Source organism: Trachypithecus francoisi, unplaced genomic scaffold (assembly GCF_009764315.1).
Source record: "Trachypithecus francoisi isolate TF-2019V2 unplaced genomic scaffold, Tfra_2.0 Lachesis_group0, whole genome shotgun sequence".
NCBI classification, from domain to species: domain Eukaryota; kingdom Metazoa; phylum Chordata; class Mammalia; order Primates; family Cercopithecidae; genus Trachypithecus; species Trachypithecus francoisi.
The window spans coordinates 174,086,112-174,103,033 of record NW_022681453.1 but is presented as its reverse complement, the minus strand read 5'-3'; the positions used below and the strand labels follow the sequence as shown (position 1 = coordinate 174,103,033).

Sequence of the window (16,922 nt, the reverse complement as noted above, 5' to 3'; positions counted from 1 at the left end):
TTACATTCTTTGGACATTCCCACTTCAAAGCACTTCTGCAGTCGACAGTATTGGCATCGATTCCTGGTGACTTTATTAATAACACAGTTCTTATCTCGATGACAAGTGTAAATCATATTCTTCTGAATACTTCTGCGGAAAAAGCCCTGCAAGCAAGCAAGAAGATGAGAAAACTCAGTAAAGCAAATGAGCTTTGTCAGAAATCAAAGCCAACCTTATCAATGCATTAATTGCTCTTTTTGCATAATGAAGTGATAGCAGCAGAAAAGTTAACTTACATAAACCTTAAAATCCTCGTGAGATATCAAGAGCTTCTCCCTTTGTTGCAAACCCAAAAGCCACTTTTAATCAAAACTAGACATGACCATTATTATCTTGCTAAAGGAAAATTAATTCCAAGCTGATTTACTTGGAAAATACCAGAGTTGGGTTCCCTCCAAACAGGCTTAGCTTTCCTAACTGGCTCCCTTGCTGACCAGAACAATTTCAGATGAGCCCACTATCAAGAAACCCAATATATGAGGATTTTTACCCAATAAAAGAAATTATTGGCTGGGTGCAGTGGCTCACTCCTGTAATCCCAGCACTTTGGGAGGTTGAGGTGGGAAGATCATTTGAGGTAAGGAGTTTGAGACCAGCCTGACCAACACGGTGAAACCCTGTCTCTACTAAAAAAATACAAAAATTAGCCAGGCACAGTGGCGCACGCCTGTAATCCCAGCCTTGGGAGGCTGAGGCAGGAGAATTGCATGAACCTGGGAGGCAGAGGTTGCAGTGAGCCGAGATTGTGCCACCATACACCAGCCTGGGTGACAGAGTGAGACTTTGTCTCAACAAGAAAGAAAAGAAAAGAAAAGAAAAGAAAGAGAAAAAAGAAAAGAAATTATTTGCCTAATGCGAGAGTTAGTTTTTTCAAAGGAGTCTTCTCTGAGTTCTTCTACATAGCTCCTCTCACAACATTTAAAATACAATTTTAAAAAATTATCCAAAATTGGAAACAAGAAATAAAAATGAGTGTCTGCCCATTTAATGGCATATTAGAGCTATGTTGTCCAACATGGTACCCATTAGTCACATGAGGTTACTTAAATCAAAATTAATGAAAAGTAAATAAAATTAAGAATTCAGTTCCTTAGTTACATTAGCTACATTTCAAATGCTCAATAGCCATATCTGGCCCATAGCTACCATATTAAACACCACATATATAGCATATTTTCATCATTGCAGAAAGCTCTATTGGGTAGTAATGTACTACAGCATTGACTGACAAGCCCACCTAAGTGTCATCTAACACTCACAGGAAATATAACTTTGTTTGACTTACTATTTACTATTGATTAGACTCAGATTCTCTACAGACTGTAGAAAACTAGTAAATTACACATAATTTTTATCTAGTATGGGTGCAAAACATTTCTGACCAGATGAACAATAACCCCAAATATTATTGTTTTATTGCCTTCTAGGAAATGAACCATTTTCTATCTAACTTTGCAATCTTATTCTGGTATTCTCTTTTCCTTCACTCCTTTCTCTCTTGTTTTCTATCCACCTGAATATCTTTCTCATATCTTCCTTTAAACCAGCTTGGTCATCCCACTATTCCCTTCATCAATGAGCTAAATAATTTTTGGCATGTGCTTACTAAATACTTGAATGAGTTTTTTGCTTTTTAACTTTTTGAAAATCACATTTTGACAAAAGAAGCAATTTACCCTGATTTTCTGTGGAACACCGACAAAATAAAGCAGACTTCAGGCTCCAGAAGCAAGGGTCCCCAACTTCCTCTTTGTCTTCCCTGTTTCTACATACAGCTTTGCAGACGATGGATGATCAAGTGATGCTTGCTGAACACATACATGAAGGATATACCTGCTGCCTTTTCTGTCTTCTAAATGCCTAAGAAAAACTTCCACGTCGCTATGAGTATTAGGAGTGACGAAGTCTACCTTGCCAGTTGTCATGTGGCTTACATCAACACTAGAAACTACTCTCTTGAATGTAAGAAACACACCATCGAATGCGTTGAACAGAAACTAAGACCCACCATCTGAGTTCAACTTTCCCTGCAGTACATTAACACTGTGGGAGCCAGAGCTAAGAACATTCAAAGCTAAAGCACATTAGCAAAGAATGCTCGTGTAACACACACTGTTTAGGATACTTACGTGGGCACCCTAGGATTTTAATGTCTAAATAAGCATATTTTTACTGGCATGGTTCAACTGTAAGCGCCTGGAAATCTTGTTTAAGGTTGCAACTCCTGTCACATGTCCCAGATACACACATTTTCCAAGAAAACACAGCTTATTTTTGTGCCTCTGGAGCTACAAATATGCTTAGAATCTAAAAGGTTACCAGTACTGTGAAATCCTCCCAGAATCTGTGCAGAGTGGTCACCTAAAAACATATCTTTCCCTACAAAAAATAGAACTGCGGGCCACCTTCTGTTGCCAGATGCAGAAACTCAGTTTACAGAAACCTCCATCGCTCTTCTGCCGAGAAACACTGGCACAATGGAAGACACGGTCCTTTACACACGTGGGAAGAAAATGAGATAGGGACAAAGGTGACCCCCTTCATTTATTAAAAACCAAATACTCAGTTCAGCAAACACTTAGTGAGTGACCGGGAAGGCGAGAAAAACAATCTCATGATGCTCAAATGAAGGAAGACTAGAGAATTAAAGAACTTTATATGTCACGAATTACCCAGTCAGTGTGGTTCAGTAACAATGACGGCAGAAACTAAATAGGACTTCTTGGTTTTCCAAATCAGATTTTTGGCTGGATTTCAGGAGAAGGTCTAAGTTTCAGTAAATCATTTCCATCATGGTAGAACACTTGCTGACTAAAATATATGCTATGAGGTATTTTTATACATGGGTTGAGTAAACAGACATGCCCTCCGAGCCAAAGGGAAGTTTGCATCGTACAAATTCTCCTCCTCCTTCATTGGTATTACGAATTGTTATATTAACCTCACTCCCTTCTGGATCACTGCTTTGAGGACCCAGTGTATGTGGTGGGTGAGGGCAGATATCCTCATACACCTAAAGTTTACTTAGCTAAGATTTCAATTGAGGTTGACTCCTCCTTTTAACACTATTTAAAGTGGAAACCATTTCTCTCTGGCTTACTTGGAAAACCAGATCAACTCTCAATATTAGAAGGTACTCATGAAATAAGAGAAATGCAAACAATACAATAATCAGATGTCATTTCACTCCTACTAGGCACTGTGTCTGCTGCAGGCCAGGAGCCCCAGCCCTCCTCACTTCCTGCTGAAAAGGGAGCTTGGCAAGCATGAGACACACATCGGCACTGACTCAAGATTTTCTGTTTGAGGAATTCAGAGAAACAAATAAGCTTCTTATTATGTGACTGATTTAAAGCCATGGATCTGCCCCACCTAAAATTAGATCCCTCAAACTTCGCGACAAAGTTTGGGATAGTTATTGAAGCCAAGGGATGGGTAGACACATCTGGAGGAGAGGAGATTCAAAAGTTGAGCATGTACAGAGGATGAATTCAGTCCCATTTGGAGGAGCAACCTGAGAGGAGAGAGCAGAGGTAGGACAGGTCCAGCCCTGGATTAGGAGTTGAACGCCTGGGCTGCAATCTCCTCATGGTCACTGAGAGGCCTTGAGCGAGGCACAACCATGTGGGACTAAGCTCTCTCTTTCCCTGAATGAGGGGTTGGGCAGTTTACTTGTAAGGTCCTCTCTAGTCACAAATTTCTGGGATTCCAAATGTGTCCTAACACCAGGAAGTGATGCGTTGGGTAGCTAGAGAGTGAGACTTGGGGAGTTTCTGTGGGCAAAGAAATTGGCGAAAGAAGAGGTGGTATTTGCAGACTAAGGGAAGAGAGACCATCCACCTGCATGGGCAAGAATAGCAACTTCTGGAAACCAGCCTGGGGCTTAAAGGACACCATCATGAGGGCTTTTATATTTGTCTTAGAACTGAGTCATTGCAGCACCTCACTGAGGGCCTCAGGCAGGTATCTGCGCTGGACTGAAGTTGGAATGTTTCAATACTATCCCAAGTGATTGTGGCTAGAAGTCTTAAGATCTGGTTTTCAGCCAGGCGCGGTGGCTCACACCTGTAATCCCAGCACTTCGGGAGGCTAAGGCGAGTGGATCACCTGAGGGCTGGGAGTTCGAGACCAGCCTGACCAACATGGAGAAACCCCGTCTCTACTAAAAATACAAAATTAGCCAGGTGTAGTGGCGCATTCCTGTAATCCCAGCTACTCGGGAGGCTGAGGCAGGAGAATCGCCTGAACCCGGGAGGCAGAGGTTGCAGTGATCTGAGATTGTGCCATTGCACTCCAGCTTGGGCAACAAGAGTGAAACTCCATCTCAAAGAGCAAGCAAACAAACAAAAAAACACCACCTGGTTTTCTGCTATCAAGTCTGGAACTGCTGACACCATAATTTTACTCTTTCATTTTCTGGGAACTTCCTTTTCTCAGTAAACCCAGGAAAATTCTATGAGGTCACCTTGGCCAGGAAGCCTTCTCTGACTGATCTAATAAGCCTACATGGGTGCTTCCTCTCCTAGGCAACCATGGTATTTTGCTTTTCCTTCCATGTTATACCTATTCAAGGGTGATACTTAAAGTCTTAAACAATAGTACTGTCTGCTTTAGAGGTTACATAGGTGACATGGGGGAATGCCAACCTGTGGCTGGTGGCCACAGCCTCAGGGAGACCAATAGGCAATGTGCATTTCTCCATTAAGGTGTCACAGTGCCACCAAGTGTGCCATCTTCCTTGCTGATATCCATGTCTCCCTGACAGGGGAGTAGGATAGGTATAAAAGGCTGGTTCCTAGGAACCTGAGCTGACAACTTGGTGGACCCAAGGTGGCCTCCAGGCAGTGCCAAATATGACCTTCCTGGAACTAAGTCAGTACAGCTGGATGGAGGGAGGGAAGACCCAAGGCAATGGCCAGGCAGAAACTGGCAGGAAAGTGTTTCAATTTTTCAACACCTAATAAATTTTGTTGGGACACACCAGCTGAATAGCTCGGGGCTGGGACAGAACCTGACACACAGAAGATATTCAATTAATAATTGTTGACTAACAATTGTTAGTCAATTGTAATTATAACTGTAATCGTAATTGTAATTGTTGATGAAGTCCTAGCTATAACCAGAGCCAGAGTAACCGTCTTGGATTATACCTTAGTTTCTTAAATGTATTCCTTGAGGATGATATCATCTGTATTTAAGAAATTAAACAATAAGATTTCTCAGCTGTTAGTAGCAGACCCACTGATTTGCGTTGGAATCAGGTCAGTCAGGGCCTCTGTTGGCTATAACTGTGACTTGTGCACGTTGACTACGACTTTTGTTATACATCATAGCTTCTGCTGGCTAATCATGAATTCTGTCGGTCAAACATGAGTTTTGTTGCTTAATAATGAATTCTGTTGCTTCATCCTAATTTTTGTTGGTTAATTATGATTTTTCTTTATTAGCCATGGCTTGATTAGTCATGACTTCTGTTGTTGATAATAGTTAAAGCTGTTAACACAAGGAACACCAATTACCGAGATCGGAAAGACAGATCTGTGTTACAAACTGAGTCAAGCATTTTCTAACCGTGGATTTTTCAACTTTCCTACCTCATGCCCTTTGACTGCTGTTATCAAAGAACTGAGGTGCAACCAAAAAGGAGAAAGAAAAACTCACATGGTGGAGAAGGCTATACATGAATTAGAGTCATTTGGTTCATGTATTAGCAGTAATTATGGAACGCCCATATCTGACTCAGATTGCTTCTGTCTCCCTGAGAGTATGAAGTACCACTGTTCCCAGTCACCCCTATTATTTACAGTGCAGAAAGAAGCAAAAATCAAAAGGAGGGATAACTGTCTTTTTCATACCTAAATATCCTATACATCAAATTTATAATTTTCTTGATGGACTCATCTTAAATCACAAACCAAGAAAGGACATGGAGAAAAGTGGCTCATCTCCCTGCACTCCTGCATATTTTGATATGGAATTGGGTTAGGCCATCTTCCCTCCTCTGATACCCTCAAATTGTTGCTCTAGATTTTTTTTTCTCTGCACATGAACCCTGTTTCACCTTCTAATTCTCAGATGTTATCACACACAATAACCTCCACTATCTTGCACAGGGGATGATTTCTGTTGGTTTAGATACTGGTCTAGTGAATTGTCTAGTTCAGGCACACGTGGATTTGAACTGTGACTCGGCCACTTACTATCTGTATGACCCTGAGTGAGTTATATTAAGACCTCAATTTCCTGATCTGTAAAAAAAAAAAGAATGACAAAGTACCTCATGAGAGAACTGTGTGTATCTAAAGAGGGAATGCATGCAAAGTGTTAGCACAATCTGGCCACATAGCAGCCATACAATGAATAGCAGCTACTGTTATTGACAAAACTTCTTTCCTCAAAGCTTTTTTCTGAACAATTTCCCATATACATTCTATGTTTAAATTAAAGATCCCCAAATAGTATAGGACAGTGTCCAACCTCTAAACAATAGAGGCTCTTGGGGATGGACAACTTCATGATACCAAAGGCCATCTCTATATTTAATTGTTCACTTTTTGATTCATTCACTCAATGCCAATTAGAATAGATGTGGTAAGCTTTCTTGGAGCATACATAGCTGGTTCCTGTCCTTTCTCAGTATAGAAGAAACAATAAGTCAAGTGAACACTATGTAAGATGCCACCAAGCAGTGTGATAAGAACTTTTATGGAAGCAGAAAGTGAAAAAGTGTCCACTGTAGTGCCTGATTCACATATTGTAGACACATAAAATATTTATTGAGCAAATAAAGGCCTTAGGAATTCAAAGGGGTTAGAAGGGAGGAAAACTGGCACTTGATCTCAGCTCTAGTGAAAAAACAGAATTGGAAAGGCAGGCTTTCCCCCAAGAATATTATGGGTAAGCAACAGAGGTCAGGAGTAAGAAAGCAGAAGGAACAGCCAGTGGTCCACATCGGCAGAGATGTAAATGATTGGGGGGGGGGGGTGTTAAGATACAGCTGGAAGAGGGGGCTAATGTTTAAACCGGGGAAGATCTTAAAGGCCGTGCCAAGTGTTTACTGGAGAGACACTGTACTTGTCTGTGCAGTAGAGGGCTGAATTATATTCTGCCAGGATTGTCCGGGAAGCTGTGATTCACTGACTTCGTCACGTATCTATCTGAAGTAGATATTGAGCTCTGGGAATCAATACAAATACCTAATACCCTGAGTCTGCCCTTGAGTCTAGGCAGGAATGTAGTCCAAGAATCCTTGCTTTCTAAAATAACAGTGCAATCTGCTGACTCATATTTAATCACACATTTGCTTGTGAGAATTCATACTGTGGTGTTTTGAATGGAAGTTATTTTTTAGCCTTAGAGCCATTGACATCAGGTTTAACGTGTGGAATGTGTCAGGATTGTTTGAAGAAAGGAACTAAGTAAAAGATTAAAAAAAATTTTTTTAAGGCAATTTGGCACTATATTTAGTTGTAAAAAGCATTGGATCAGGGGAATCCATCCAAAAAGTGGTGTGGAAAGTACATCTATGTGAGCTGGGTTATTGCAGAGTTAATTTCTATCCCATGCAAAGTTCAAAAGAATAATTTCTCCTTCTAGAGCAAAAGAAGGAAAAGCATTACTTAGTCATATTTTCCTCAGTCATTAAAAGATTCTAACCTCATCTGAATAAAAAAGTAACCAAATGACCAGACCAGGTAGTCATTCAGCCATGCAGCAGGCTGGAACTCTGTGCAGTGTGACCCCAGGCCAGCAGAAAACTGCCAGTAATGCTCATTTCCAGCCAGTAGTAAATGCTGCCAGTAGGAGGTGAGTGTGGAATAATCCCATCACAGCTACTCTGGGAAACATGGTTTTTAAACCAGGAAACACGTTGCCTTAAACAAACAAAAAACACCCTCCGGAGTGAGTGGAAGTCTGTGCGTGACAACGTCTGAGAAGTTATTAATAGCAAAATTTGGGGCGAGAAAGAGAAAAGTGAAGACCTTTTCACCCTACTGAAAGACAATGGGTGAGAGGGAGGGAGAAAGTAGAAAAACAGCCTATTATTTTGATGACAGCGAGTTTCCTTCTATGCAGGGAGGGTGGACATAAATGTAATGAAAAGAACACTGAACAAGTCAAGTTAGAGGGGGCCAAACTCCGGGACACAAAAAAGAAAAAGACCAAATCTATACTCCAAACAAGAAAGCTGAGTTGTCTCAAGGGCAAAAGCTCAGAGTTGTTTATTTTTGTTTTTTTTAAAAAAAGGTAATAAATCCCCACCAGGACACGGTTCCAGTGCTGGGGATTTAGTAAAGGTGTAGCCGTGGCTTCTATAAGGTCTGTTAGTCTATAAGCACCTCTTGCCTGCTAACTTGGAGGGTACCTTCTGGCCTTTCAGAGAACTTGACCATGTATTTTAGGCCTAAAGGTCTCCTTTCAATTCCCTTGGTCTAGAAGCTTCCTCAGCACACTTACTCTTACCATTAGAAAAGAAAGCCTGAATTTTGGAAATATGCATAGAAAAATGTCCTAAAAAAGGCAGAGATTACAGATTTATCAAAACATCATCACTGTGAAAGCAAATCTTTCATGAAGAATATGATTATAGTATTTTCCTGGATTTTGTCAAGTGAACCCTTGACAGCTGAACCTCTGTTAGACCCAGAGACAACAGCTCTCAATCCTTTTAATCCCCAATTAATTAAAACTCCCTGAGAAGACCAATGAAAAGGTGGCCCATGTTCTTAACTGAGAACCTGAACTCACATCATCAGACATCAAGGTCTAAACTTCCAAAGTCTATGATGTCCCAGGAAGGGCATGAAGCCAATGTATTCAGTTCACAATGTTCTTTATTTTAGAGGAACATGAGCCAGGGAAGAAATGTTACTAGGTAACGTAAACTGGAAACCAGTAGTAAGGAGAGATTACTCAGTTGGATAAAATGTCCTTTAATTTAGGTGAAAATATATCTTTTTCTATTTCCAAAACATGACCTTGGATAACATATTGTTTTAAATGACCAGGTATCATATAGGTCTGATTATCATAACCCCACTTTAATTGGTAGGCAGCAAGTCCACCAGGTTTTGTGATCAACTATCTCAAAACAAAATTTTCAGGGAGCAAGTTTCATAAGGCAAATAAACACTGCTAAATTGTCTTCAAAAAGTGAAGAACTGTGTTCTGGGCAGGGCATGTGACTATGCAGTCCCTCAGGACCTTGCACCTAAGGGCCCGGAGCTTGGTTTACTGCTCTGCTGTCACTGTCCTAAAATTCAAAATAATTTTATTTTTTTATTTTATTTTTGAGACAGAGTCTCACTTTGTTGCCCAGGCTGGAATACAGTGGTCCAATCTTGGCTCACTGCAACCTCCGCTTCTTGGGTTCAAGCGATGCTTGTGCCTCAGCCTTCCGAGTAGCTAGGATCTCAGGCACCTGCCACCATGCCTGGCTAATTTTTGTAATTTTAGTACAGACAGGGTTTCACCATGTTGGCCAGGCTGGACTTGAACTCCTGGCCCCGAGTGATTTGCCTGCTTTGGTCTCCCACAGTGTTGGGATTACAGGTATGAGGCACCGCGCTCAGCCCTAAATAATTTTTGAATAAGAGATAAGCATTTTCATTTTGCAAAAAGTCCTGCAAATTATGTAGTCAGTCCAGGCTATAGAATACCATCTACAGCAAAAGTGTTCCACCTCTTTTTCCTTTATGAGGACGTGGCAGTCTTGGATAGTCTCTCTTCTCTTCTGGTTGACCTAACGTCTACTTTAAAGACTGTAGATCAGACAGAATTAAGTAGTTCACTGCAAGCACACTCATTCTCCCACAGGATTCCCTTGGGATGCCTCTGAGAAAATCCATGACCTGAGTAAGAGCTAGAAAGAAAAACCTTTCAGGAGGGCTTTTATGTTTTACTACTGGGCTTTATTTCTCTAGTGTAAAAGGGACTTGGGGGTGGGGGTGCAGGGGGAGTGGGAGAAGCCAAGAGAATACAAAGAACTTCTTTGAAACTGGATAAATTTCCTTCGAAAGAGCACACATATCTAGGCACGGTTTCAAGAGGATATCTAAAAGCTCATCTTAAATCCCCTAGGTGTCTCTGACCACCACTTGGGAGCCACCGAAATAAAGGTGACTTAGAAAGAAGGGAAAGAGTATGAGGTTGAGTAGTTATCCAAAGGAATTTCTGTGCAGTAGGCTAAATATCATAAATGTGATATCTTGGGAACTACTTTATCTCTTCTCAAGAGTTTGAATTAAGATGTGGCAGGAAGAAAAACTGTATGACAGGAGGAAACGAAGCCTCTAAAATGGAAGATTTCGCTCTTCTCCACATGCTTTCTTTAAATCTGGTCTTGAGAATTTGAACCAACTAAAGACATCTGTTTTCTAAATTACTTGGGTCAGTTATTTTGTGCCCTCCCTTGGTGAAATCCATAGTTACCAATCTATTATCAGGATTACTCTAAGTATAACAGGGCAAGAAGCCAATGAATTTTAAGTTTTTAAATTTTCAATTATTTTATTGAAAAAAAGAAAAAGCAACAAAATAGTTGCTCAGCTACAGCCCAGGAGTTGGTGGACCCCAGCTGCTTTGCACATTAATGACTAAATCTCATCTGGACCCAGATTAAATTTTCTTATCCGTACTGAAAAGGGGGGAAAAAACGGTAAGCAGAATGAGAGAGAACCAAAACATGCTCAAATATATTGAAACTCTTTACCAAAGAGCATGAATTTTAAAATCTCTTTTGGAAGTTTGGTATGCAACATTTAGCCATTAACAAAACCAGAATATGGCTCTATCATAACATGCTGGTTGACGGCAAGGCACATCACCATGGCAATGCTGCATATTGCATAATTCAAAGGTCTCTCACAGACCCAAATAATTATGATGTACTTGTATTGCTTTATGATGTTAAGGACCTAAATTAGTACAGAAAAATAAATGCTTGTCTATAACTTGGTGCATTTTTCCCAAGTCTATTTAATTTTCAGGGCCATGTTGGGATCTTCTCACTGGAATTTTTCTCACTTATACATGGTTCCATCCTGACCCTGGAATAAAAAGGAAAAAATCATAGAGTATATGAGAATGGGAGTAGGAAAGCTAGTCAGGTATTTACATTGAAGTCAAGTCTGACAACTGAAAAATAACAGGGATTTATTGGATGTAGCCTTCTGCTTCTCTTCACCACAGACGCTGCTCTGACAGTGCAAAAATCTCATGAAGTTTATTGAGAAAATATTACTTAAGCTCCAGCTCTCAAAATGGATTCTGTCCTTGTATGGAAAAGCTGTGGTGAGTCCAGGCTGATGCCTGATAATGCTAAGAGTATCGACCTCTACACACCGACATCAGCGATGAAATGGTTTAAAGCCCACCCGCCCCTCAAAGTTGCTCATGCCTTTGTCCAGTCATGCTTACCCAGGTCCCCCAAACCTAGAGTGTTCTCTCCCTGCTCGGTGCCTTTCCACAGGCCCTATGACTTGAAAGTCCCTTCCTCACCTTGTCCTTTGGCTCAGGACTGCTCATGCTACAAGACACAGCCCCCAAGAGGGGTCAGGCTCCCACCAAGCCCCCACGACCAGCATATGCTGTTGGACCACTCACTCTACAACAGTGCAACAATTGATCTTTGTGTCTCTTTCTCCTTCAAAACAGGAGTCCTTTGCAGGCAGGGATGTAACAATCTTTTTTGTGATGGAGTAGTGCAACTTTTATAATTAAAAAATAATATCATATGGATATTCTGTGTAGAAGGAAAGGGAAGAAAAGAAAGATCAGCAAAGAAACCTAAATTTAAACCAAAATGCTTTATATGCAAGGAAAGGAAAAATGAAGTGATATTTTCATTGGTAAAACTCTAATATAATAAATTCAGGCAGCAACGTTAACTTAATGATTTATCCCAAATTCCCCTCTTTCTTATTCCAAATTAGCAAAAAAATAGGCTCAAATTTCACCCACAGGCTCCTCTTTCTTGATCCTTAAAATTAAAGTAGCTATATTATGTCAGCACAGTGCCAAGATTTGAAATTAAATAGGTCCCCAATGCAAAAGAAAAAGTTCTTTTAAACAACATGAACTTGTCTGCAATTAACACATTATAGCTTCCACCTAAGCACCATGCTATACGAAAATACACTCCTGGAGCTGCTGCTGTTTCAGAGACCTTAAGTTTTGCACTTTCTGAAGTTGTTTTGTAGGAGAACATTTAGCAGAACAGACACAACTAATTTTTTAAGTGTTACCTCTCTGCTTTTCCATTTCATACCTGACTTTAGTTGATAAAAAGAGGAACAGCCTTTTGACTACACTGGAGAGAAGGGGAAAAACAGTCTCCATAATAAAAGAGGTACCTGCCAATTAGTTAGATTGTTCTCCAGTTTTCAATTAAAGGCAGCCAAATGGATGTAGGGAGACCTGTTTTATTTTCCCTGACAGAGCCCTTATTTTTAAACTCTTCGCTTCATTTTCCAAAATTGCTGGCTTTAGACAGAAGAAACATATATCTTGAGTGAAAAGCTGTACTGTTCTTCTTCTATTTCCTGTATCAAAATTACATTTTTCTCCTCAGTGGCTACTTCCCATCTGGCTCCACAAAGCTTTCTGCTGCCCAGGATGGGCTTGTTAACGGATGGTGGTCCCTGATGTTATAACCCACTCCAAAAGATGGGGTGTCAGATCCTGCCCCTGGGCCAGGAAGCCTCAGCTAGAAGCTTTGGGGCTGTTTCAACCTAATTTTGCTTTCCTCAGGTGATCATTCCACAGAATGTCATTTGCCCTGCTCGTTTTCTCCAGAAGGACAAAAGAGATCGCTTAGGAGGGAGTGTTTATTTTGAACTCATCCAAAAGCACTTCAGTCTCTCCTGAGCATCTGCCTGTGGATGAAATTTGGGAATCATTTTCCTTAGATGAAACAGGACTGAACATTTCCTTAGACATGGCTGGCCTTCTTCCTTGGAACACACACATATTCAAGATTGATATTTTTATTCAGAGTGTTCTCAAATGAATAATTAGGAGACGTTCACAGGCAGGTGTAGGAAAAAGAGCAGGGCGGGGGTGGGGGCATAAATCATGATTCAACTACATTTAACCACCAAAGATCTGAACCACCTTTTGCTAACAGCTTAGCAGTTTTGTTTCTGTAGGATAGCAGTCCCTAGACTTTGGGGATTTGTGGGGCCAATTCCCCATACTGTCAGTAATATTACAGCAGCTGAATAAATCCCTCCAGATTGGACCAACCACTCCCTCCAGGCTGGAAAATAAGCCATGAATCACATTACCCTGGTACCTTGAGATTTAACATATCTATAGAGGGAAGATACAGAGCTTCATATATTAATTACTATTTGTTTTCAACATCACCTGAAGTTTACTTGGTTCAAGATCACCTGAAGTTTACTTGGTTCAGACCAAAGATGGCTACAAGAGACACATCAGAACAGAGCATGACGCCTTAGTGAGCATTAGAATAGACCCCGTGGAAGCACCAGGCAGTGACACAAAAGTAATGCTTTCATCCTGCCAAGAAAACAGAAAGGACTTTTAGGAGCCCCTCAGAAGGAGATTCTGAATTAATCCGTAATTTCAGGTTTCCAAATGGCTTTTATGAGCTTGCTTACCCAAAGTATTTCAGAACATCATCTCTTTTAATTTTTAATTTTTATCCGCGCAAAGCTCCAAAAATACACTGATCTGAATCATAGGCTCTCATCTTGTTATCTTAATGGGGGAAGGATAGAGTGTCATGCCGGCCATTCAGCATTAGGTGTCCTCATTTACAGATTGAAAAAAAAAAAAAAAGTGCCGGACATAAATTATTGAAAATCTATTGTATCAGTGTGTGTTCTGTAAGCATTCACTACCGGCAAAGCAGACAGATTATTTTTCACTTTTAATTGTGTTGATACCTTATCTGCTTTGTTGAAAGCGGAGAGTGGTAGGTGAAACCACATCACACGCTGAGGAACAGAGAAGCGATGGGGTCTATTATTTAAAGCCAAAGTAACCCCTTTAGTGGACACAACTTTAACACACTTCCACGGAAGGGAAAACCTGGAGTTGCTATTTACATCTGTAATGTGTGTCTGTCACTGTGACAAACACGACTGAGGGTAGCACAGGGCCGGGTTCCTTAAGGAAGCTGTTAGCTGACTGCATCAGGGACACCAGACACTTCACATCACCCTCCCAGCACAAAGGGAGAGAATGTGTGTGACTGAGCAGGGGAACTTGTTCAGCATCCCTCCTCTCTCTCCTCTCCAAGTCACAGGTGTGTTGTAAAGCAATGTAAATCCCTCCAGATTGGACCAACAGGTATACCTGACCCAATCCAAACCTTGTCCTAATCTAAGAAAAATATTTAGAGTAAGAAAAATTAAGTAATAAATATACGTAGGTATATAAAATTAATAATCTGTGATTGGAAACTGATCGAAATAAAATTATACATAGGGATACAAGGATTCATTATTAGAAATTCAAAATTAGCCCTTCTCCCATTGTCCCTGAAGTCCATCATCAGGAAATGCACATACGTACTGGATATATCAGAATGCAGCCAAAAAGTACCTCACCATTATCCAAATTTAAAAGACCCTTCCAAACTCAGCAACTTAGGAATTCATTAGGGTGAAGTGGCAGATGATGGCAGGGTATATACAGATAATGACTACAGAATTGTTATGATGTAGTTTATTAAGTTGAAGTCCTGTCATAACTCTAGCTTTTTGTATCCTCGGCACCAAATCCAGCACCTTGCCTGTCATTCAGTAAGTATTTGCTCACATGGGTGGGTGGAAGTTTGCATGGGAGAGTGACTTCGTTTGCCAAATATCCTCTGCCAGGGCTGTAGGATGGCTGAAGTGACTTCTACTTCTACCCAAGCAGAAGTCCAAAGGGCTCTGGGCTAGTCTGCTGTCTTCCTTTAATTGGCTTTAGACTCTGGGCAAACTGTTGAGTCATTTCTGTAGTTCCATTTCACAAGTCTGAAATGATCTCTACATGCCTTCTAGCACTGATACTTGAGACTTCCATGTGTCTTCTCAAAGGAACACACATTCATCATGCCTCCAATATAAGCCTTAGTTCTATACCTTTTGTGAGACATGGCTGGTTTGGTAAGATGCAACGAGCTGAAGAAAGCCCAGTCTCCCAAATATGGACCCTTTTTGCCTTGGCTCACAATTCAGCGAAAAGACAACTCCCAGCAAAATACTCAAGTCAATAACCAGACACAAAATTGAACTGCATCATATCTGATATTTGTGAGTTTCATTTCCACACTGTCAAATATAATTCGTGGCAACCCACTTCAGTGAAAGCCCAATGTAAGCCACTGCACTGTTCTTACCCTCCAAACTCCACAACCCCAACCAGTGTGAGCTTCAAATTGAACTCCTGACCTTTCCAGCAATTATCCCCGGAATCTAGACAGCCCCATCATCACCTCAAGCCAACGTGTGAGAGGAGCAGCAGCCAGGAATGCTCTGCCTCTGTTCCCGAAGGGAACCAGAGTGAGAGAGAGGATCCTGCTTTCCTTTCCATCTGCTTTCTCCAATAAAAGGGAAAAAATAAATGGAAATGAAAAGTATACAATTAAAAAAAATTACATTTAACTTCCTTTTGCTAATGTCTGTAAGATGATTTTTGGCCTGGCAGGAGACTCCAGATGGGCCGTGTAATGAATATAATTTAATACAAAGAACCGGAGTTCACAGAAACACATTTTTCCAAGTCTGAAGGTAGTGGGTTGTCTCACACTGTTTAATGCAAAACACCAGGACAAGTCATTGCATTTATTTGCTGTTGCACATTGGCCTTTAAACCTAATATGAATGGGGCTAGACCTGAAGCCATGAAACCAGAAGCTGTCACTCTCTGAGATGAGGCTGGCACCAGTGCACACTCACCCAAAAGGCCAGAGACCACTAACCACTCAATGTGTTTTTCCTCTGGGGTCTGAGGATTTATATCACCAATTAAGGCCATAATGAGTGCCCCAAGTTGACCTCCTAGGAGCAAGAATTAATTAAGCACAGTATTTCTTAGTAAAGAATGACATTTTTCCAAACGAGTTATATAAGGTAGCCACATTTTCTGAGAGTACTGTGCTTCTATGTACAATTCCTAATTGTTAACACGAATAGAATATTCCAGGAACACAGCTTAGTTTATGTTTTTAATTTGACAGTAAAAGAAAATAATTTTTACTTTTATCCTTATTTTGGAGGCAAAGAGAATGTTTTGAGTGTATCACCTGTGTGTGAAACACAAAACTCTTTACATTAGTAATATAATATCATTTCTTTCAATTATTAATATGACTATAAATGAAGGAAGCTAAGACTCGTATTTATAACCTTCCCAGCTTTCAAAAATGAAAAGTCATGTTTTAAACCCAGTTGTTCTCCAAAATTCATATGTTTCCATAAATATGGCAACTGAGGTTAAAAAACATAGGTTAAAGCTTCCATTTTTGAAACTACACCTTAGATAGCCTCATCCAGGGGGGTGACAGATTTCTATAAAGGGCCAAATAGAAACTCTTTAAGCTGTGGGCCAGAGACTTAGCTGCAAATACTCAACTCTACCATAACAGAATGAAAGCAATCATACACAATACAGAAATGAATGGATTTGCTGTGTACCAAGAAAACTTTATTTATAAACACTGAAATTGAATTTCATATAATTTTCATATGTTATAAAATTAAAATTTTTTTCAAGCATTTAACATGTAAAACAATATTCTTAGCTCTTGGCCGTACAAAAACAGGCGGCAGACCAGGTTTAGCCCATGGGCCATAATTTGACAACTCCTAGCTAAAACATATGTATATTTTGTAGTCATCAGTGAGGTTGGAGAAAACACGGTC

The 16,922-nt window shown here is 40.4% G+C and overlaps 1 protein-coding gene across 3 annotated transcripts in view; it reads right to left on the bottom strand.

Moving 5' to 3' along the window:
* Nucleotides 1-16,922, bottom strand: part of RARB (retinoic acid receptor beta) — a 775,222-nt gene that overhangs the window by 97,650 nt on the left and 660,650 nt on the right. For all 3 annotated transcript variants that reach the window (XM_033212816.1, XM_033212817.1, XM_033212818.1), the window contains one exon: nucleotides 5-146. In XM_033212816.1, the coding sequence (XP_033068707.1) occupies nucleotides 5-146 (142 nt within the window). The remainder of the gene's footprint in view (nucleotides 1-4; nucleotides 147-16,922) is intronic.